Source organism: Pungitius pungitius, chromosome 7 (genome assembly GCF_949316345.1).
Source record: "Pungitius pungitius chromosome 7, fPunPun2.1, whole genome shotgun sequence".
Classification (NCBI taxonomy): Eukaryota; Metazoa; Chordata; class Actinopteri; order Perciformes; family Gasterosteidae; genus Pungitius; species Pungitius pungitius.
This window is the reverse complement of record NC_084906.1, coordinates 16,597,608-16,621,074: the sequence shown is the minus strand read 5'-3', so window position 1 is coordinate 16,621,074 and position 23,467 is coordinate 16,597,608. Positions and strand designations below refer to the sequence as shown.

Below are 23,467 nucleotides of genomic sequence, written 5' to 3'. Positions count from 1 at the left end.
CTTATCTTTGTGTATATAATCAAAAGTTTTGTCCAAACTATATTTATTTTCTGGCCACTTGCTCTGGTGGTGGCATGTCTACATAATGTGACGCTTGCAGTCTTAATCCATGAAGTTTAAATGATAAATACTGAATTGCAATTCTCGTTTCTTTGTCATTATAGCGATTAGCCCTGCATCGTGGCGGGAAGGCCAAAAACTGGTGAAGATGGTACTGGGTCCAGTTCCCAGGCTGCCCAGGGAGGAGGAGAGGTCGCCTTCAGCTGACAGACTGAGCAGAACAGGTGGGACATGGAGACCTATACTCTACCCTTCTATACATGCAGCAACACCCCTGTCTTGTTTTGCTATCTTCGGTGCATTAGTGAAATTTTTCTGATGATCTTGCTCGACTGAACGCACTCAATAGCGAGCGCGTCAAAATGCTGAAGGTGATAAGCTTTCTAGGAGGGTTTAAAGAGCCACTCAAAATGTCTGAGCTTGATGTCAAAATGCCTTCTTTGCATTATTTAAGTTGAAGGACTTGTGGAAAAAGACTTAACCACCAGAGAGTGGATAACGTTTTACTTTTTCTTTTTTTGGGTCTACTTTACTTCTTTTTCTTCTTTGTGTGCTCATAATACTTTTATCTGTTTTCGCATTTTGCTCTTAAACTTTCACCCCTAAAATTGAACACCTGTGTGTACTGGTCACTTTGACCTGCAATGGAGTTGTCGTACTTGTGTGTACATGGACTGTGTTAAAACATTAATATCTGTAGACGTCCAGAGAGGGGTTCTGCTGGAATTCAGACTGAAAACAACACAGACTATCAATAAATAACGAGTCTTTGGCTGCCACTGGTCACACAGACCCAGACTGTGTCTCACTCTCCCATAGTCTGCATCCGTACAGGGTACCATTGACCGGAAGGAATATAGATTGACTGGCTGTTCCGGGTGGGTGCACAATCAGACATGGCCTGATTTCCAGAGACTACAGAGCAGGGAGAGGCTCGCTGAAGCCAAAAATTCAGGATTAGATGCTTAAAATCTAGACAGGAATTTTCTATGGGGCCCAGATTAGAGTTTCCTCTGCAATCCGGCCCCCACAAGCCTCATCTAGTATGCGTCTAGCTTCTAAGTTCTTTTAACAGTCATTTATTGGAACACCCAGGTCATGCTAAGCTGCAAAAACCTTTTTTATTGAACATATTATTGTTATGCTGCTAATAAGAAATAAAAAGAGGGGAAGAACAATCTTCCCTTTGGTTATATAGCTGGATGAAATGTAACATTCTCAATATTCTATCCCCTTAGCTTAGTTTAAAATTAAACTGTTCAGAAAGTGTGTACTTATGTTGCTAAATGTTTTGCCCTGTGTCCATCAGCTTCACGTCACCCCTCCAATTCAGCGCCGCGTTCGCAATCAAACCCGCAGCCCTGTCCTAACCGCACAGAAAGGCCTCAACGTGGATCTCAATCCAAAAGCCACTCCACAAACACATCTACGCCCTCTTCTGCAGATCAGGACAAGGCTCCAGGGGGTGTAGTTACGGACCTGTTGCCAGCAGATATCCAGGGGATACTTGATGACCTTCAGCTGGAGTGTAAAGCAGCTGAGCGGGAAGAGCGGTCCCGGCAAAGGTCCCGGGGAGGGACGGGCGGTACGAGGGGGAGAGGGGGTTCAGGGTCACGAACAAGGGCTCCGGTCTCCGCTTGGGGATCTACGGCGACCACGGGTAGCTACTCAAGAGGCTGCCGCAGCGCCAGCCCCGCCGCACGCCGACCAGAGACCGCAGACGCCGGGCAGAAGAAACGACACTACGATGCAGACACAGTTCGCCAGTACATTTCCAGGCAACAAGAGCAGAGGAAGAGGCGACGCGCTGAAGAGAAGAGGCAGCAGAGAGAAGAGTCGGAGAGTCGAAACCAGAGGCTGCAAGACCTCTACAGGAAGCAAAAAGAAGCGGCCAAAGCAGTGGCCCTTCCTAGCGGGGCGCCTGTGGCCCCGGTCCAGAAGCGACTGCAGGAGACCTACACCAAACTGCTTCTGGAGGAGGCCCAGCTGGACAGGGAGGCCTCAGGGAGACAGCTCGCTGCTCCTTTCAGTCCAATGGTATTGCACATACACATGACACATGGTTACCGTATTTATGGAAGGTGCGTTTGCTGGAACGATTAAGTGATGTTCATTAACACATGTTCCGCAGCAGCAAAGGCCAATGTACCAGCCCTCCGGAGAGTCGGACAAAGAGAACAAAAGACTGGAGGCCCCGCAGAGTCCCTCGAGCAGCGATAGGTCTTTGAATGAGCAGCCGCCCGCTCCATTATCCAGGTACGCACACCTGCCTGCTCAACTCCATTACTGCGGAAGAACAACAACAACTGCGATTTGGTGACCATGACAAACAACCCAGTAGAACAACAGTAAACTCATTCTGGTATCTACTGGAAGTGATGGACCTCAGGCTAGATCATTTTGTATTATCTTAACTCTCTTACTTTGTGAGCTTGCATAGTGTGTGACGTATCGGTTTCATCAAACGCTCCTTAATGTAACTGAGTAAATTACCAGCATAAACATGATTGCCCATGAGATAGAGGTGTATATGGTAAAAACATATTTCAAGGCTACAAGGGATTTCTTCCAAGATAGCGACTCTCATAAACCTGCATGTAAAGAACCATCCAGCTTTTTTTGATATCATTCAAAAGTCATGCTCTCTTCAAGGGGCCTGGTTACACTACTAACTGATTTTATTTTTTATATATATTAATAATTTACTAATTCATTTTGCCGCTTTAGGTGATCAGATTGTTTTAAATAGCATATACAGATGCAAAATTGCGTAAAGTAATGTGAATAACGTATGCTTGGATAACAGCACAGTAATGGTACGGGGCTCCTATGACCAAACTGAACCACCTTAAAATTGTTTTGGTACCAAAGCAGAAATTCAAAATAAGAAAACTATGGAAACTCATTTAAGGTGTCCCTGCATGAGGCCCAATGTGTGGGGGGTAGATTCTAGAGAATCATCTGACTACCAAACAGAGGAACTGTTTGTTCCCAGACCAGTCCAATTTTAGATGAATCAAAAGAACTGTTCAGATTATTGACTGCAAATAGAGATGAATGTGGGTATTGATTTTAGCTTTGTAATAGAAACAAATAATGATCCTTCCCAGTGTGTATTTGGTGGTCATAGTTACTGTTATTTAAAGGCTTCATCCAGTTTCCTTGTATGTTTATCGTTTTCATTATTCCCTGCAACATTAACATTTGCGTTTAAGCCTGGTGTAAAAATGTGCTTCATTAAAACTGCAGAAGTATTTATTTTTTGCAAGGTAGAGCAGAACGTAAGAAAGTAAAAGTTACTTTTACATTACCCCTCATATCCAGAATGGGTGTATTCAGCCTTGCTGTAGACATCCTGAGTGGTCAGACCTCAATGCAAAAGTCAACATTTATTTAAAAAAAAGTAGTGGATGTGATCAGTTAGAAAATTCAAAACATGTTTGTATCCAATGGAATTAGGACTTAAGGATTTCATTTACTCGATTCACATGCTGATAAGTTGGGCTTAGCGGGCAAACATGACTCTCCGCTGTAAATGTCCCTAAATGTACTGCTGGGTGCAGATATTTTCAAAGATTTTATTTACACAATATTGTAGTGCCGAAGGTAAGTTTGTTAAAATCCCTTTGCTATCGGCATAGAAAAAATAATCAACGATATACCATCCAATTGCAAAAGCCTAGCACACTTACATATGTTTAATTTGTGCACTTTTTAAACTGTTTGCATCTCTATTTCTCACTCCCTTTGAACCTCTCCATCTGTGGTTGCTCTCCCCACTGCAGGACTGACCTGGACATTGGAGTTGCCTCTCTGCTTCAGCCTGACCGTCTGAGCCCACAGGGTCATCCTACGACTGGTCCCAGCGGCAGTGGGCTAGCGCCTTTCGGGGACCCTCTCCTCTCACAGCTGCTCAGGCTGGAGACTGCGCTGGCAGCCAGTGACCTAAAGCACGCCAAGCGGCCAGCCACAGCACCTTCCAACAGGTCCACCCGCATTGAGGCGCTCAAGGCCACAGCCGCATCCCTCTCCAACCGCATAGAGAGCGAGGCCCGCAAGCTTGCTGGGGAGGGGATCAACTACGGTATGGAAACTTCAATAGACAGGGATGCTATTAGACCCTTTCAAGATAATATTGCTGATGGATGCTGGGCAGAATCGACCGCTCCAGAGAACGACGACGTCGCCTTGAGGATCCAGAGAATATTGACCAGCACGGGTCATAGTTCGTACAACGGCACAGCTCTTCCAGGAGCAGGCAATCTGCACGCCTCCAGGAGAGAGAGAGAAGAGAAAGGCACACACACCATTTTGACTAATCCACAAACAACGCCAGTTCTCAACAGTTACGCTCATTTAAAGGGGAGGCTGGTCAACGGCCTGGACATGGTAGAGAGAGTGGAACAAAGGATGGGGTGTGGATTGAACGACGGGAAGGATAAGAATCGGACAGATCTCCACGACTCAAGTGCCGGTTCCATCAGCGAAGGTCCTCTTCTGAGTGAAGGGAGTTTTTCTGAGGATGATCCGAGCCCCCCTCAGCCCTCCCACAATCGCGTACCTAGATCGGCAGATCGCCTGATGGCATTGGACCGCGTCACGGGTCAAAGAAGGGATTACCAGCGGCTGTCAGAGTTCCAGAGAGAGGCAGCAAAGTGCTCAGCCCTCGGCTCACCCGCTGCACAGCATGACGGCGGCAAAGCAGCCTGGGAGGAGCTGAACAAAGGAAGCCCTCTAAGTGTAATCAACATTTTCACTAAGAATCTTCATGGCCATGTTGCAGGTTAGTTCCCATATGAGTGTCTTTCCCTAATAGTGTCTTGTTTGATGGGAAATGGTGCGAAAACACGTTGTTCTATGGGTTAAAAGTCTTAAAGATGTATAACCATAAGAGTTACACACATGGTAAAACTGACATATTGACAGTATTTCTCCTTGGTTTGTTGTCCTGTAGTGAGTGAGAGGAACTCTCCCTCTGCCCATTCGTTACACTCTGCAAGTGGTCCCGTGGACGCAGCCGTCTATGAAGATGATTTTGTCTCATCACATAGCAGCGGAGCCAGTGGCCGGTTCAAGAGAGGCTCCAATTCTCGCAGGTAAGAATAAAAGTAAAAGGTGGGCAGCGGTTTTCAAAGTGACCACTGGATGGCATTCATGTCACACGAATAGAAAGCATGTGCAGCCCTTCCAGACAGTCCAGAGATTTTTCTTCCAGGTTTCTTAATAACCTCTACTGTTTAACCAATATTCATTTCCCATTCAATATTCTAATATTTATATTTCTTATGTTGTTTTATTTTAAAGTGATTGATCATACTTTGTTCTCCCCTCCCTCCCAGTGTGAACAGCCATTTTGAGGAGCTGATGAGAAGGTCTCCTTATGACAAAAGTTTGGGAGGCACCAATTCCCACCATTCATCCTTTCACTCGTCTATTCACTCGCCGCATCTTTCCTCTGGTTCAACATCTGGCTCTTTAACCTTCTCCAAGCACTCTGCTAGAAAAAGGGGTGAGAAGAGATAGTTTTGCAACTCCTATTTTTTTATTTTTGGGTAAATGCTGTTTGTATCAGTTCACAAATCCCTCTTCTGCACGATATAACTTTTCCAATCCTCTGCAGGCACAGCATCAGACCAGAGTGATGGGACCCTGGTAGGAGAGCAGAAGAGTCCCTGCTCACCGCCCTCAGAGGAGTTATCTTCTGACTCCAGGAAGAGGGGCTCAGACAAAAGCTCTCACCGCAGCCAGACCAAGAGTGTCGCCTCCAATGACACCACAGGGGAGCAGTCTGGGCTTTCTCAACAAAGGTAATAAACTACATCAAAGGGGAGTTTTATAGCTTACGGTTCTGTCTAATACTGTAATAAATTCCATCTGCGAGGTTTCAATGTAAGCTTTTTTCCATCAAAGCATCTCAACCTGCAGTGTAACGCTGCTTTGTGGGAACATCAGTGGTGCTATTGCCCTGCATTAGGATATTTCTATATGGGTTGGATCACAGGATAATTGAATTTTCTTTTTTCTTAGAGCTTTTGTTTTCACTGGATACAAATACTTAATCAGCCTGTGAAGCCACGATGTATTTTTGACCAAAACTGAATTGTATTTTAAACACTGGGCCTCAAATGCTGCTGTTCCAGTCACTCAGAATCCTCCACTTGGTGTATATACTATATCAACCGGAGGTTAATTTATCTTGGCATGACTAATTACTTAGCTACACTTGGGAAAGCCCTAGTTGAGTCTGCCAGTCCAAACACTCTTGTGGTGTGCTGTTCTGTTGAAGGCCTGAGGGTTTAAACGGCCATTCAGTGCCCAGCAACCAGAGGAGGCTGCAGTTCTACCAAAGACTGAAAACAGTAATTATTTTGTTTTGGAGGCCTGCAGGGAGGTTGGTCGGGTCAGGCTGCGGCATCACGGCTCGGGCCGTCAGCCAAAGGAGTGGCATTGAAACCCTTTTAATGGTATTCTTAAATCCATGTAGCGGATTCCCTCAAAGAACCATTTAGAAACATGCATTTTCTTTGCAAATGGTGCTTTTGAATAGAGTGTAGTTAACTATGATTTTATTTCTTTAGTAACAGTCCATGTATCACGATAGATCTCAATAAGCTTTGTAGGTTTTTAGCAGATTGCATCCATACCTCTTCTTTTTTTCTAAGGCAACTGTTTCAGCATTGAGATCATGCCAGCATTTTTGTATTATAATATATGAATTGAGTCTGATTGTTATCCTTGAAGAAGAAAAAAAAAGGTTCCACAGCCTGCGATCCTTATATGGAGGTAAAGTGTATCCTGATCTATTTAGTCATCGTCTTCTGCCATCTCTGAGCTGCACAATATAGCCATTCATAGTCTGGGCCTCTCACAGCAGGAGTATGCTGCCTCAGTCACTTCTAGGCTTTGAGGCATGAGGGGTTCTTTCTCATTTGGTTAACCCATTCTGCCAATCTTGCAGAGACCCTTTTTCTACATATGATTTGAAATACTATTTTGAAATTAGTTTGTTGGAGAAAACAATAAAATAAACTGTATTACTGAATCCATTTTTTTAAAAACATCTAGTCATCCATTTAAGTCCACAAACATCCACTTTAGAAGATATGTTGTTGTGTTTCACAATCGTAATTGATCTTTCCCTCACTACCTAACTGAGCTTTTTATTCTTTCCTTTTTTCCCTCTTATTATATTTGTAGTTTGGGTCTTGACAGTCGGAACTCTCCAGCCGCCAGGCCAAAACAAGCTTCTCCCTCTGGCTCTCCGTATCCTGGTTCTCCGCCGCAAGCTGGCTCCCCCAGTGAACCGGGGCGAAGTGCCTCTCTGGGGCCAAATTATCCGAACACTGGCCCCACAGCTCGCAATGGTAGAGCCGAGCCCAAGACCACAGGTAGATACTGCTTGTGTTGATAATGTACTTGATGTACAACAGACGTAGAGACGAAGAGAGAAACGGTCTGACCCACTCCAGCAACACAGCCTTTAATTATTCAATCCCCCCCATTTCTCTCTGCTCTTCCTTTCTCTTAGGTGAACTACACTATTCACCTGCCGTCTTGCAGCAGCGCATGGTGGCAGAGCTGGAGTACCTGGAGTCCTATGAGGAGTCGGTCCGACATCTGGGAGACGTGGAGAGGGTGATGGGCGTGTCCATGGCGCAGCAGGAGAGTGTATCCCTGGCCCAGATGCTCAAGGTGAAGACAGTTTATATGGATGTTAAACCGTTGAGATTAAATTGCGCACTGCTGCTTGCGCATGATTCTGATGAGTGATGATTTTACAGTTTTGATGAAACTTAATAATTTGAAGAGTTTTGTCTTAAGTTACGGCATCTGTATTGCAAAGCAAATGCAAATTACACAATTAAATAATTAATTTTTCTGGGACTTAGTAATTATAAATATTATCCTAAGTGTTTTTTTTTTTTTTGGCCTACATAAATTTAAGTGACTTACTACCTGACTAATGTCTTTATTGATGCACTGTATTGACCCGGTCTCTGAACTTTGACCTTGCAGGCCAGGCAAGAGTGCCATGCGCGTGACCTCTATGAGCTAAAGATCAAGGCGGAAAGGGAAGCCCTGGAGACACAGCTACAGTTAGAAGAAAACCGGCAGAGAGTGGCCCGGGTAAAAAAGAAACACACGCACACATTTCACTCGCACAAACAATACGTATATAAATTTGTAAATGATAGCTTAATGTTTGCTCCCTCACCTTTTCCCGTTTAAAGTATGTGTGCTTTTATTTGTTTCCTTGTATGATGTGCATGCTTGTTTTGGTCCAGGCTCACATAGAACTGCAGGAAAACCTGGCAACAAATCAAAAGGAGACCTTGAAAGGCCTCCAGGAGGCAACTACCAAGTTGATGACTCAGCAGGCTGAGACAGCACGATACACAGCTGACACGGCCCGACACATCAAAGAGGTTAGCCATCCCTGCCTGGAAAACGGCCCGCGTCCTCATTTCGTAACAAAAGCTGATTGATTGTTGAGTTTCGGTAAAGAAATAACAATATATGCAGAGGAGGAAGGGGTTACATCCTGTGTAAGACTCATCAAAGCAGTCAGTTGATCTGTATATTGTGTGCTTGTTTGTCAGATGACAGAATTGGCACAGTCGCAGATAACCAGAGCTCTGATTGTCCCCGCCGATGTTTCTGATTCCTCCGGCGTGGATCGGGAGGAACAACACAGCTCCTACTCAAAGCAGCAAAATGATAAAAATGACTCTGACAGGTGAATAAAAAACACCTTTTTCAATTATATATTGCATACTGCGCTCCATTTTGTACGTAAATATTTAGGTCTCTTCCGCATTCTATCTTACAGCTTCCCTAGCGATGTGTCGAGCAGAAAGACCATGCCAGAAGAACCGTTGTCTTCACTAAACAGCCCCAGTATCTCCGATTCTCTTTCCTTCAGAAGACCGGACCTCAGGTATAACGTAGGACTCTTCTGTTGCGTTAGGTTCTCCGATTTCCATTAGATTTGGGGAAAGAACGAACGTAATGACATCTGTCCCTTGCCCTCTTTCACAGTGGCGCAGACTCTGGCAGTCAACACAGCCTGTCGCGCACCTCGCCTGAGCACAGGGAACGGACGAAAAAAGAGGCAGTAGAAGCGCAATGGAGGAAAGGAGGCACTGAAGAGAAGGTGGAGAGGGAAGCAGGCAGCAGCTCCATAGAGGAGGAAGTTCTAACAGCAGCAAATGACTCCGTCTGCAGTGACAGCATGCCCTCTGTAGTGGATGAGAAAGGTATTGGATGGACGGCAAGCACGGCTCTCCATTTAAAAGTCATCATGCCGTTTTCAAAGCACTGTGCACAAGGCATCTAAGAATTTGAGCTCATCTTATTTTTCGGCCCTCCAGCAGACAGTACGTCAGTGGCGACAGAGTACTCCCTCAAATTCGATGAGTCCATGACAGAGGATGAGATCGAAGAGCGTTCCTTCCGCTCTCTGCTGCCGTCTGAGGCGCACCGCCGCGGAACTATGGAGAAGAAGTCCCGGCACCACGAGGAATCGGAGGACGATGGATCCCATCACAACACAACATTGGTTCCAGGGGCACACAGTATCTTAAAGGTCAGCGGCCTGTGTAGTAACCATTTCCTAATATGCAACCTTAAGAATCAGTGGGAATTTTTCTTCTCCTGTTTTCCTTTGCCCCCTTTTAATCTCCTTTTAAAAGTTCTTGTCAATTCCTTTTATTATTATTATTTTATGTGTTCTCCCGCAGTCTCATGATGCAAACATGGCATTTTCTGGAGGACAGGACAGCTTTTCGCAGTTCACGATGGACATGGTGCGCCAATACATGAAGGACGAGGAGGTAAGACTGCAGCACCAGAGCTCCCTGCTTCATCTCCGCCAGAAAGCCGTCAAAGAGAAGACGAGAACTGAGCTGGCCTGGCTAGAGCACCAGAAAAAGAGGCTGAGGGACAAGGGCGAGGACGACAAGATGCCACCCATCAGGAAGAAACAGAGGGGCCTTCTGATGAAACTACAGCAGGAACAGGTACAAAGGGGCGCAAGTGTAAGGACATCCAGTGGCAGTTGAGCATTGGGGGCCCAGCTCTGATCTTAACCTTTTTACTCTACTAACCCAACTTTATCTCCCACTGTGCCCTCTGTCTCCAGGCTGAGATTAGGCGCCTTCAGGAGGCCAACAAGGCCGCCAGGAAGGAGAGGCAGCTTCTGCTGAAGCAGCAGGAGGAGATTGAGCGGATGAGAAACTCGACACTCCGACTGAAGGAACGTCTTAAATATGCTGGGGATGAAGTGATGTCTGTGAGTAGTAACAATCACTATATAGGGCTGGGTAGTTTAAAAAAAAAAAGACTGTTAGCGCCCCCCAAACCCACGAGGGCGATAGCTGTTAATGGATACTTTTAACTGTAGAACATGTTGATCAAAAGCTTTTTTTGTTTTTTGTTGTTGTAAATAATGCTCGGTCTGTCTGCATGTCCATCCATCCCCCAGGAGACTCCTGTTTCAGAAACCCCCGTGTCCGAGGCAGCCCCCCCCAACCCGAGACCTCCGGATGATGTCCGCTGCCCCTCGCCCTCGCACTCCATCTCCGGAAGTGAGACCAGCAGCATCATGCAGAGGCTCAAGAAGATGCGCTCTCACATGGATGAGAAGTAAAGACCTTTTCATATATAAATAGTGTTCTCTCTATGCCTAATGCCGTTTTATTGATTATTATCTGGAGTCATCAACCCTCATCAGTGACATCCTGCTGCCTTTTCCCTTTGAGGTTCGCTTCTCTTTTGCTTTTTAAATATTTTCAAAGAAAATGGTAAGAATTAGTTTTTGGTTTGGCCCCTAAACACTTTTTCCCATAACACATTTTCTTGCATAACATCACTGTTTACACTTGACGCCTGAAGTGGGGCTTTCATTAAAAATGGTAAAGCTTAATTGATTCTGTAATACGTGTGATTATGAGCTTTTTAAGCAAGTGCAATTTCTGCCATTTTGCAATAACTAAAAGAAGTTCTAAATGTTCTATACATGGGGTCTTTACTTAAACTAGCAACCTAACTAACAGAAACTAATTGGTGCACACCATCTTTCTTCTGTTGTCTAAAATGCTGTGAATGTTGTTCTCCCTTCAAACTAGACAATTATCCACTATCTCTGCTCAGTCTCCTGTAACTTCAGATTTATAGGAGGGTCTATGTACGAGTTTTCTGCTAACGAATGTTTCAAAGCAGGAATATCAGACAATATCTAACACTATCTACTACTGCATCTTTCAATTGCAGCGGCATGCTTATCTTCCAGAGAAGACAACTATTTGTTATGCCTTTCCATCATTGTTCCTAACCCACCTTCTCCCGTGATTTTAATTAACTGCACGTGATTGGCGGTCCTCTAGGTCCTCCAGACTTGGCCAGCAGCTCTGGTCAGGTGGTTGTAGAGCCTCTCATGACAGGGTGGCTCCAACAAGTGGGTTAATTGTTCTAGGGTTTGGTATTTATAACTTGGATAGTTGTCACAGTTTTCCCATGGTGACTGTAACAAAATAATTGAGAGGATCTAAGAAAAACACAAAAGTGTTCAGACGTCAGTCTCTAAACATGCGTTTCCTGGTTTGCTGTTTCAACAGATGCCGTTTGTTTCTTCCTTTGGTCATTCTCTATTACCGCGTCCTGCTGTTGATCAAAGCCGAGTGTGCGCTAAATATTCATCTTGATGTAACACACTAACGAATTTCCCTTTGTCTCAGCTTGTAAGTTTTGCCCCAGTCTGTAGTTTGTTTGAGAATCAGGGTTACTGACAACTCTCTTATAACCCCCAAAGAGCACGTTTGTCATGGATCATACCCCCAGAAAGCCCCCATGGTCGATGCCCACATTCTCGCTTATTTGTTCCCAGAGCGAAGCCATATTCAAACATACCCTTGGATGCAACAACAGCCACATTTGCTCATATCACTCTTCTCTCTCCCCCTCTCTCCCTACTCGTCTTTTCCCTCTGCGTCTGTTTTTAATGTTTCCCCCCTTACGTTGTGTGTCTCTATACCCGTGTTTGTGTGACCCTGTTGCGTGCTTGTGTGTTGTAGACACTGTTCTCCTGTCCACTACTTCCTCTCTGTGTTCACGGCCCACCAGTGGGCCTCCCTCAGTGTCTGTCTTCCCAACCTCCATCCTAAATTCCAGCTTTTTATCTACAACCAGTTGGTCAGGTACTGTACAGTGCTCTCTACCTCCTTCCCCAGAAACTCCACCCTGCCCTGCTGCACTCTCACCCCATGGGACATGCTTGTGTTTATCTACTGGCACTGGGAACTTGTAGGGGTGGGATGAGAATGATGACTGATTGGATGTGTTTGATTGTGTCCAGGATGGAATTAGTGTGCCGGGGGGGGGGATCTGAGTGAAAGCATGAAAAGTGCCCAAGGAAGGCTACCTCACTGAAACAAATGCATAGCCTCAGTAATGTTAGTGTGAGCATTAAAGCATTCTGTTGTGCACTTAAGAAAAAAAAGGAGCCTTCCTTGTATGGGATCTCAGACACGACTTCACTCATTTTTGTGGTGTTGAATTTGTGAATCTTCCCTCCTCCTTTCTTGCCTCTTGGAATGAATGTTGCGGTGGATCTCTCTGCTGGTCAGCCAGCCCAGTTGTTGATACAGAATGATTTGAGATTAAACCAGACTATGCTTTGGAAATAAAGGACTTTAGCAGAGAACAGACCACTCGAGTGGTCCATCTCTTTAATGAGCGCAGTGAATCTTAACTAGCCCTCTTTATTAGGTATCTGTTGCATGGGTAATAAGTACAGATGACCATTGGCTGTAATAGAGTTTGGGAAGCCACTAAAAGAACCCCCCCCTCAGTCTGGTTCTTCAGTATCTGGCCTGTCATCAGTATGCATTAGGTCAAGAGAAAAGCCTCTAAATTCGATTAGGCTAAATGATACTGCACTGTAATGGCACCCGTAGCTGTGGGGGACCACATTACACAACAGCTATACCTGACTGCACTTTATTCGGATCTGCAGATCCATGTTGAACACAAACCTAGTGGAAGTTGGATTTTAGATTTATATAATCGTTGTTCTTTAAGAAAAATATTTTTATCCTCATTGTTTTACCAAAGAAACACATTCACACAGATGTAAGTTTGTTACTTGTAGCTACATTATTTGTATTTGTTTAATTTAATTTTTGAGGATTGTGTTTCACTCAATCAGCATTCAACCCCTGGGTTTCAGCATGAATCCAACATCTTCACTGTTAATGACCCTGCTCTCCTTTTCTCCCAAGTGACATGTCATCACTTAATGCTTGTTCATTTGATGGGTGCTTATAGACTTTGGATGTTTATTCCAGGGAAAGATATAAGCGACGCATGTATTGGGTGTGTATGTGTGTGTTTGATGTGAGTGATAACTGGTTTTCCAGGTGATTTGGGTCTGCTTGCATCTGCAATGTCATGTTTTATTTCCTTTTGATAAATGCTTTTGTCAAACTTCTCTTCTCTCCTTCTTCACTGCCATCTTGCTTTATCCCCTCACCACCCAACCTCTTGCTGTCTCCTTCCTCATTTTTCTATCATCTTCCACTCTTTCCTCATCTCCCCATTCTTCTTGCCCTTCCTTCCTAACCCTCCTTAGGTTCCTGACAAAGAGGGAGCAGCAGCTGATGCAGAGGCGTCACCATGCTGAGGAGCTGCTGCAGTGGAAACAGCGTCTGGACCGGGAGGAGGCAGAGGTTCATAGGATGGAAAAGGAGGCCCTGGCCGTATGGGACGGGCAAACGTCTCGGGCCGCGGAAGAGAGCCAGGAAAAAGAGGTCTCCGACATTAGCCCAAGCTCCAGTCACCATCGCAGCTCGGAGCACAGAGCTGACAGCGACAAAGGTGAAGCAGCACGATCCTAGCTGGATTAAAGTCCAAATCGGATCACTGTTAATCTGGAAAAACTAATTTCATCTGTTTTCAGAGTTTGTGAGTGAGGCCGACTGTTCCTCTGCGACACCCGGGTCCAGTATACACACCGAGGGAGTCGCGTCCCAGCAACCAGGAAGCATGTCTTCAGGTCAACCTGTTTCCATCATCGAAACGCCTTTGGCCTCTGTGAGGAGCAGCCATGCGAATTACACCCCGGACTTCACTTCGGCTTCCCGGTCACCTAGCAGACAAGTACGCAAACGTGTGGTTTTTATTTCAGTGTTTTTTTCCCCATTTGTTTACTGTTGTTTTATATATAATCTAAAACCGATCCCACATGTCGGACAGATTTGATTTGAAGTAAGTAGAGTGATTTTTTTGTAGATGTCATTTGTCGTCTTTAAGTATTGAAAAGTTCCAATGCCTTATGTAGTTTGAAGGACATGCAAGGGAGTAACTAAAGATTTGCTAGTTTACTGGGAATGTCAAATAGTAATCCAGGCATGCCCCCTATCAGACTGCGTTTTAAAATCATGAACTAATATTCCTTTTTCTTTCGCTCCTCCTCCTGCTGTTTTGTTTCCCCAGTCTCCACTCAAAGGCAGCCACAGCTCTGCTGCCTCTCCTTCTGATTACAGCAGCAAAACCAAGATGGAGCTTCGCCCCTCGTCCCGGACCACCAACCCAACTCAGCCAAGTGAATCCCTCATGCCCATGCAGGCTGGTGAGTTAATAATAATAGATAATAATTTAACACACATACACACACTAGTTCCTGGTAGTTCTCAAACGAGATAAAAGGTATGAAGAAGCGAGACTGGACATAATGCAGCTGTATCGCTGGCGCTCTGCAGTCAGGCATAATGTGATGCTGCCAGGAATACATTATTCAAGCACTTCCCTGATACGTAACCTGCTTAGCTGGGGGATAGGATGAGAGAACACAATGCGTTGGACTTGCGTTGGAGTTACTGCACAAACAAAGACAGTTCTGCTGGCCACGTATTGGAGCTGAATGTCTTCATTTCAGGCCTCTGTTTAATCCTCGTTTTAGTCTTTGTAACACAATGTGTTCAGTGTGAACAAGCCAAAGCATCATGCACAAAAATGACACATTCCTAGTAAAGAAAATGTGCACTATTCTTAGCAGAATTGGGTTTGTGTTCAAGTCGGCACAAGGTTGGATTACCGTCTGCTAATCAGAGATCTGGCACTGGTTTCACATTCTAACTGTGATTTATAATCAAAATTTTCTTTCAGAACCCATTTCAGACCAGAGTGACATAGAGAGCCGTATCAAGGCCCTGAAAGGAGAACTCAGAAAAAGAAAGTTTATGGCTTACCAGCTAAAGAAAGAGCAGAAGAAGAGGAACAAAGAGCGCCTGAAGGCTAAGGAGGCCAGCCTACTGAAGCAGCTGGAGGTAAATGTGTACGAGTGTGTCTGTGTATGTGGCTTCTTGATGGTTATTGGTTTGAATGTTCAAATACAGTACAAACATCTAAACAAACTTGGATGATTATGTGACTTTTCACGTGTTCATCCATGGTCTCTGAGCAGATTTCTTCAAATCTTTTCTTATTCTTCCGTTTTCCTTTCAGAGCTACAATACCTTCATTGAGAAAACTAAGGCAGAACTGAACAAAGAGCCAGACTCAACAACTGATACGACGTCCCAGATTGAAGATTCCACCTCAATAGAAAAGCAGACCGGCATTAAACCACCTGCCCACAGGTACAAAAAGCATCTGTAAACAGAACAGCGTATACAAAATATTAGGAATGTTTAACTAAAAGCAAATCCTTCTTCCTCAGGTCTGAAGCTGGCCAATTACCTCAAAGGACGCAAAGTCCTTCATTGGATCACAGTGGGTGATATAATCATCATAATTAATATGTAAAAAGAAAATGTATGTGTTTTTACGCAGATACATGCTAATGTGACCTTTTCCTGTAAAAAACAGATGCCCTACCTCACGTTGATCACAGTGGTTCCACCTCAGTGCCCGAAGAAATGTCTGACGAAGAACCGCCGACGGTCACTCCGACCCCGGTATGTGGCAGCCCAGAGTGTCGGCCCTCAAGAACCAGGAGCCACCTGGCCACAGAGGAACTTCTAAGGACTTCCTCTAAGGAAGGCCTGTCACAGATGAGTGTCTCCGGGGCAGAGACTGCTGTGTCCTATCAAAGAGTAGACATTCGGGATGAGCTGGAGGTGGAAGTAAGCTCCCCTTTAGAGGATCAACAACAATCTGAACGTCTCCTCAAGCTGGAAAAGGAAGACCGACTCGACTCTGGAGAGAAACTGTCTGCATCTAAACATCTCTCCTCTCACATGAGTGAAGGCCAACATTCTCCATCCGTTAGTATAGAACGTGATAAAATGAGGGAGACATCTAAAGCTGAAGAAGCTGTAAAATCAAATATTATCTCCAACGAGTCACACTCTGCCACATCCAGTGACCGTTCCTGCTCTCCCAACTCCGTCGGCTTCTCTTCAAACAAAGAGGCAACCATGAAGGATGTCGAGGACTCTTCTCCTATTGTAGATGGTTATCATCACGACTTTGAGTCTTCATTGGATTCTACGCCCAGGCAGGTGCGCCAGGGTTCAGGGTCTCCCTCTCAAATCTCAGTTGGCCCTGCAGAGATCAAGAGCTCCGGAGACGACGTCCCTGGCCGAGCCGCACCTTATGACAGCCACGATGAGGAGGTGGAGGAGGAACTCGCTGAAGAGCCGAGTCCCCGTTCAGGGTCTAGTGAAGCCAGTGTACGATCTGCGAGACTGCTGGATCTTCATAACCACACAGAGGACTCCAGACGTGACGACAAGGATATCGTTAATTCCACCCACTCGCCACCCATTTTGCCCGTTGGAGATGAAATGCCGAGTTTCAGCATCGCAGATCGAGTTCTCGTTGGCGGTGTACAGCCGGGCACCCTGAGATTCAAAGGTCCAACCAGATTCGCCAACGGCTTCTGGGCTGGCGTGGAGTTGGATAAGTCGGAGGGGAGCAACAACGGCACGTACGACGGGGTGGTGTACTTTGAGTGCGATGAGAGCCACGGTATCTTTGCTCCTCCGGACAAGATAACACACCTGCCGGACAAGTTTGAGATCTACACGGACACCACGGAGGATGAGGACTCGTTTTTTGATGGTCTGTCGGACAAAGGCGGAGATGAACGCCAAACAGATGAGCGCCACTCTCCGAAAGAAGGAAGTCTGGATGGTGAGAATGAGCAAACTTATAAGAAGGTCTCTGGGTTTGGAGATAAAAACATAACGGATGAGTCGGTTCACAAGAACGGATCCCACCTCAATTCCAGCCATTACAAAGAATCCAAGACACCCGTCTCTAATGGCAACGCAAAGGACATAATGTTGGATTTTGAAGAAGCGCCGACCAGCCTCCTCATCTCTGACATCGACAAGATCGGACTCGGGAGGCAGAGTCGGACAGACGTTACTCCCCGTGTTGAGAGGAAAGAGTTAGACTCAAAACACCAGTTTGTTCCTGGGGATCTGTCTGCAGACATCGGGCATGTCGAGAGAGATCCGACGGACAGAAACCTACTGGAAACATTTGCAGACAAGTTCCTCAACAACTGTGTAAAAGACACTTTGGCGCAGTTTGCTGAAATCAAAAAGGCCAAAGAGAAGAAGATAGAAGCTGCCAACCAAATGAATGGAGACCTTTTTGGTGGAAATGTTGAAGAAGAAGAATGGTTGTCTTCAGTGCAACAAAAAGATGGTCTTCCCTTCTTCATACATGCAGAAAAAGAAGAGCTTTCTTCTCCGGAGCTGTGTAACCGACCTGTGAGTGTATACCTCTGAGTCTTATGTGACCTGTTACTGAATCGTACTAAACGTAACACTTTGTCATTATGTGGAAACACCAGCATCAACATGTTACTGAACAGCAGAATGTATTGATTTGACCTGGAGAACACTTTTTCTGTATGTGCTCAGTCAAAGTCCAACTTTATTTTGACAGACTTTATTGACTCTTTGCTGGAAAAACTCTTGTTTGACACATCTGTCAAGAAAGATAGATTGTCATGTAAGACCAGGTCAAAGGTGTAAAACCCTCAGATATCATGGGACTGGCTCAGTTATGGTGCGGTTAGATGTTCTTATTTATAGACATATCATCTGAAATTGGAATTGGGTGTGAAATTCACTTTTCCCTGTATTTCTTTCACAACAGGAGAGTCCAGTGTTGGGGGCCAGTGGTCAGGAGGAGCTCGCCAAGCGGCTCGCGGAGCTGGAACTGAGCCGCGAGCTGCTCGATGAGCTGGGTGACGAGCAGGACTGGTTTGACGAGGACTTTGGCCTCAGCTCACGCAGAGAGCAGCAGCGACTCAAACAGATGGAGGAAGAGGAGGAAGAGAGGCTGGGGGGGTGTGACCCGTCGGTCGTAGCGGCCCTGGGGGGGCTGGTATCCTCGTCCGGCGGGGAGCAGCAGGCTAAGACTCCACCTAGACCTGAGCTACCTCTGCCCCTGCCCCCGAAGCTACCTGAGCAGCCTGCCATGGTCGTGCCCCACTCCGCCGCCGAGGTGGAGAAGATGGTCCATGCCGCCGCCCAGGAGATCTGGGAGAGCTGCGGCCTGGGGAGGGAGGGAGCGCTCGCCCTGTCCCAGCTGCCGAGTCCCAAACCTTCACAAGGGTATCTGGGTAAAGACGCCAGCGGCGAGGACCCGGAGTCCCTCTGCGTGCGCAGCTACAGAAAGGTGCAAAGAAGCCTGGCGAAACATGTTAAAAGAAGTGTAACAAAAACAAGGCCTGCAGATAGCCCGCTTAAAAGAAATGAATAGGATTGTGTTACCAAACAATCCGTGAACATGACATGTAATGTAACTTCAAAAGAAGTAAGACCAGAGCCTCCTTGATTTCCTTTTCATTCCCCCTTCCAATAATGCTGGTTGAGATCAGCTCACAGCTGTCCCACTGCTTCCGTATCACTAAGCCAACAGCAGCGTAGACTACACAAAAGCACTTACTCTGAGTGAGGTTAAATGGCAGACGTGTTTCCATGATTCAGCGGCTTCCTCTCGGATTAGCATGTTGGTGTTTTAAAGACTCACAGCTATTTCACTTGCCTTTTGTCTCGGTAGAAATCCCTCTTCTGCTGACAGACTTTGGACCTCTGATTCAGATCTTGTTTCTGTTGGATAAACACCTTTTCCTTCAATGCAAAGACCTAGTGAGCAGTAAATATGTCAGACATTTTGACATACTGTCTCACTCACCTTAACCATGGGAAAACCATTTATTTATTTTACATAAGTATCTCATTCATTTCTGTCCCCCACCACAGGCTGTGTACGACCTGACGTGGGAGATGCTCGAGGAGATCTACACTGAGGATCCAAACGTTGATCAGCCTCAGTGGGTCAAACCACGTCGAGTTAAGTCCTCCTTCTTCCACGGAGCCAAGACGCCGGGAGACCTCTCCAAAGTGCAGGTACAGAAAGCATGACTGAAGAGCACCCACCTTAGACAAACCCACTGGCTACTTAAGTAGTCGTATTGTGTTTTTAGGTTTGTATTGTACCCACCTTAGACAAACACACTGACTACTTAAATAGTCATTATGTTTGGATGTTTGTATTGCCTTACTTTAAAGAAAACTACATAAATGAGAGTATTGGTTTGTTTATTATTTCTTCCAAAGTGACTGGAAGTATAATCAAACTTCATAATTTGGCTTTGTTAATTCATCCTGGGAAATCTGCAAGTTTTCCGGCGTGCAGTAAACCAACCGTCGTTGCCCTGACGCATCCAAACGCTACTCACCCAAAGACATGGTGAATTACATTGTGTTGCAGGAATTCATCTCAGCAGAGGTACTGAAGATGTATGGTTTGACGAAAGATCACAGCCAGAAGACCGACTGGCAGAAGATGCTCAAATTTGGCAAAAAGACGCGAGACCGAGTCGATCATATTCTGGTAGGTCTTTAAAATAAATGTTTGGGGAGTTGTTTTGTTTCAATTTAGGGTTTGTTTTTCACCCCAAAAGAGCACCTAATATATAATAGGAAGTTGTTCAAGATCCCTATCATGTGTTGATTGTGTAATCTTTTTGCAAGCCAACCACAATTAATTATCCTAAAATGGCTTGACATGACTTGTTTTGATAATAAATGATTGATTGTCATGTCGCTGAATTTTGTTTATCAGGTTCAGGAACTCCATGAGGAGGAAGCCCAGTGGGTCAACTATGACGAGGACGAGCTGTTCGTAAAGATGCAGCTGGCGGACAGCATCTTTGACGCGCTGCTGAAGGACACCGCTAACGTGCTGACGCTGATCTACGACAAGAGGGCGAAGAGGGAAAACGCCCCGTCGTGACGGCCAAACTACAACCTCTAGCTCAATCCCAGTCGTTCGCACCCCCCCCCCCCCCCCCCGACGAGCTCCAGCCAACCTCCCGCCGCTCGGTCTTCCACCAGCTGACGTGTCAGCAGCAAACCTCAGATGCCTTCAGCCCCAGCGTTACCTCTCAGCTGAACCGCTCCCACTTCTTCCTGTGACGGTCATTTGGTGACTTCGACTTCGGCTCACTGCAGCGGTTGTATGATTTTGTTCTACACACAAAACGCCTCTTGAGCAGTCCAGCCTTCTCAAACCTTAACACCACCTGATCTCGGTCCTCACCTCCTTGGAGTGGTTCTTTTTGTAAACACCGGTTGGAGGAGGAGTCGATTCTTCGATGGGATGGACTTGGACAGTTTGTTCGCACTTAAAATCCATTAATGCTGCTAAAATTGATTGTTCCGTGAGGGGGTTTTCTTTTTTTAAATCCACCTAGAACACAAGGAGGTTGTCATATTTTGTATTGAATCCTATAAAGTAAATGTATGTGTAGATTTAAAAATTGTAATAGAGTAGCAGACTATACAGTGTAGTCCAGTGACAGTCAAACATTAACGTGTTGGCTTTGTAGTCCAGTTCATTCGAATTTAACAATGGTTATGAAGTTAAAATTAATTTGAGGGTTTTTACTTTTATCTTATTATTTACCTGCAGACATTGCAGCCATTCACTCTTCAGTCTGGTCTTTGGGGGGGACAGACTCAGTCCCTCTAAATTGGGGGGGATGTGTATAGATAGAAAAACTTAGATTAAAAGCACTTTAACTTCCTAATCATTGTTGAATTTTGAGCAGAGGTAGAAAAATAGAAATGGTCACGGATCAAATATTGTCAGACTGCGCTGTATTGGAGTGTCGATGAGATCAGATATTGTATGAAACCTCTTTAAATATATTATTTATTGTGTGAAAACGTTTGATTAGAGGAATAAGGAACATTTTGAACTGTAAATGATCTTGTCAACATATAGAAAACAGATTCTAACATTTTACTGAAATTGTAAAAAGCACAAAAAGAAAAATGTGAACGTGGACACAGCAATATATTATCTAAAAGGTTTGAAGAGTGCTATTGATGTCTTGGTGAAAACGGTTTAAATATTTCAACATTGGAGTGTTTTTGATTTGTTGAAAGTATTCTGTATGACTTTTATTGTGGCCACAGCTGTTCTCCAGTTGTTCCTCTTTTGTACGCCACATGAACCGTGCACTTGGGTCAACGGTTGGAAACGAGACGTACAACCTGCAAGAAAACGCTTTTCCAGTGATTTGCGCTTGATAACTATTTTTTTTTGGAGTTCTAACTGAGGACTTTGAATGGGGGGGTTGTCCATCAGCGCATCAGCGTAACAAAAGTAGAATCGCAGCACAGGACAACACCGGTGTGCTGGATTTTAGCCTTGCTTTTCATACATTCATTTTTCTTTCTATGACACCTGTGGTGGTCCTGTTTCTTTCGTCGGTTGTCCTTGTGAAGGTTGCCAGCTGAAGGTTTGGTGGTCTCTCTCTCTCTCTCTCAGCATTCAGTTCAAGTGCCTCTTTTAGTTGTAGATTCATAACAAACTCTGTTGATGTCTCGACACCTTTTGGACCTATTTTTCTTTGAATGTCTCTTTCAACTTGCTGTATACTACCTTTTCTGTAAATGATCCTTAAATGGCCCCTTTTATTTCTCACCGGTTTGCCAAAACTTCAGTTTCTGCCTTATCAATCTTTCTGTATTGAAGCCTACTTGGGAATGTTTTCCAAGCCTTTTCATTTTGTCCTTGCGCCGCTTGAGAAATTGTTCGTGCTAACGGAATCACTGACTCACTCTAAATGACAACTGCCCCTTGGCCACATCGACCCTGCATCTGTGTATGTACACACAGTTGAGTCTTTTTTTTTTATATAGATAAAGTGTATCAACAACATTGTTGACCCTACAAACACCCACACAGAAATAAGTTGTGGTTCATAGAGCTGGTGAGACTGAGCACGTAGAACTGTATCAAAGGGCTTATTTTAGTCCCCGCTATCGACTCCGCTCAAATCCAACTGTGTACAAACTCATGGTGACGGAGCATTAAATCTTCACCGACTGAAGCTAAAGTGACCTTAAAACGCAATCTTTTTTTTCTTTCTTTTTTTCCAACCGGCGAGGTGTAAAGCATTTCCTAAGGTGTACACTCAAACTGTAAATTGTATAATGTAGAAAAAGACCAAAACATTGACACCAATTTCTCCAAGCTGTATGGATTGTAGGCATATGTAACTGTACTTTAATGCAAACGGTCTCTGATTGGCCTCTTGAATTGATTGTATGTGGGAGGCAATGGAGATCCCCTCTGTAACTATGCAGTACTTGGTCCTGTGCTCTGCTTCGGACGCATTGGACCAAAAGGCTTAGACTTCTCCTGAGTCTAAAGGTTGATGAAATAGAGGACGAGCTTACGGCCCTTTGGTGGAGGATGGAGCGGCTTCTTTCCGCTCTTCTGAGGTCCGTTTTCTTCAAGGTGAAGGGGGAGGAACTTCCCCTTTTTAGTAAATTGATATAAATAATTGAATTAAAAAACTAAAAATCTGATTATCAAATTAACCCAGTTAGACTAGATTTGTCACTTAAAATGTGGGTGAATATTTATAATTCTGTGCGGTTTGTGTTTGCTAAGTGCACTTGAAGACGTGTACAATTCTTTTATGGGTGTAAATATACTGTATGTCCAATCTGACCCACTGTTACTGTTACCTGAATGATTATTGTAAGATAAACACTGTATACTTTGCAAATATGTGCAAAATATATATTTGTTAACTAAATGAATTGTAAATAAAGCATCCATTGTTTCTGAAGGAATCTGACTGGTTTTGGTTAGTGTTTGAAGCACTTATTTTTGGTGTTGTTGCAGCACTGATGCCAGGCCAAGGAAACTCGTCCTTACGCGCCAAATGTTAACAAATGTTAACATTATACATCGGTAACTGTCTTTAAAAATGTCAAAATCTAGGAGATATTAAAGCTGTTGCAGCAGTTTTGCAATCAATCTGTTGAATGTGGCAGTTACACAACATCAAAACTTTGCATTGTGTTGCAATGCACCATTCTCGATTAGAACTGGGATATTTAAGTATGATATATTTGTAATT

At 44.8% G+C, this 23,467-nt stretch overlaps 1 protein-coding gene across 5 annotated transcripts in view; it reads left to right on the top strand.

The window, feature by feature from the left end:
- Positions 1-22,262, top strand: part of cep350 (centrosomal protein 350) — a 28,625-nt gene extending 6,363 nt beyond the window's left edge. The window contains exons 9-38 of one of the 5 annotated variants that reach the window (XM_037468915.2): positions 165-284; positions 1,370-2,097; positions 2,195-2,316; positions 3,846-4,843; positions 5,015-5,156; positions 5,400-5,569; positions 5,681-5,867; positions 7,258-7,448; positions 7,589-7,752; positions 8,077-8,187; positions 8,346-8,486; positions 8,661-8,797; positions 8,891-8,998; positions 9,100-9,317; positions 9,432-9,646; positions 9,801-10,079; positions 10,202-10,351; positions 10,544-10,704; positions 12,132-12,254; positions 13,688-13,932; positions 14,015-14,214; positions 14,551-14,686; positions 15,223-15,383; positions 15,562-15,695; positions 15,776-15,828; positions 15,925-17,780; positions 18,172-18,696; positions 19,284-19,430; positions 19,795-19,917; positions 20,149-22,262. In XM_037468915.2, the coding sequence (XP_037324812.2) occupies positions 165-284; positions 1,370-2,097; positions 2,195-2,316; positions 3,846-4,843; positions 5,015-5,156; positions 5,400-5,569; positions 5,681-5,867; positions 7,258-7,448; positions 7,589-7,752; positions 8,077-8,187; positions 8,346-8,486; positions 8,661-8,797; positions 8,891-8,998; positions 9,100-9,317; positions 9,432-9,646; positions 9,801-10,079; positions 10,202-10,351; positions 10,544-10,704; positions 12,132-12,254; positions 13,688-13,932; positions 14,015-14,214; positions 14,551-14,686; positions 15,223-15,383; positions 15,562-15,695; positions 15,776-15,828; positions 15,925-17,780; positions 18,172-18,696; positions 19,284-19,430; positions 19,795-19,917; positions 20,149-20,319 (8,216 nt within the window). In that variant the 3' untranslated portion in view covers positions 20,320-22,262. Of the gene's footprint in view, positions 1-164; positions 285-1,369; positions 2,098-2,191; positions 2,317-3,845; positions 4,844-5,014; positions 5,157-5,399; positions 5,570-5,680; positions 5,868-7,257; positions 7,449-7,588; positions 7,753-8,076; positions 8,188-8,345; positions 8,487-8,660; positions 8,798-8,890; positions 8,999-9,099; positions 9,318-9,431; positions 9,647-9,800; positions 10,080-10,201; positions 10,352-10,543; positions 10,705-12,131; positions 12,255-13,687; positions 13,933-14,014; positions 14,215-14,550; positions 14,687-15,222; positions 15,384-15,561; positions 15,696-15,775; positions 15,829-15,924; positions 17,781-18,171; positions 18,697-19,283; positions 19,431-19,794; positions 19,918-20,148 lie in introns of all 5 variants that reach the window. The other 4 variants (XM_062563243.1, XM_037468914.2, XM_062563244.1 and 1 more) reach the window with 4 other exon arrangements.
- The last annotated feature ends 1,205 nt before the right edge of the window (positions 22,263-23,467 follow it).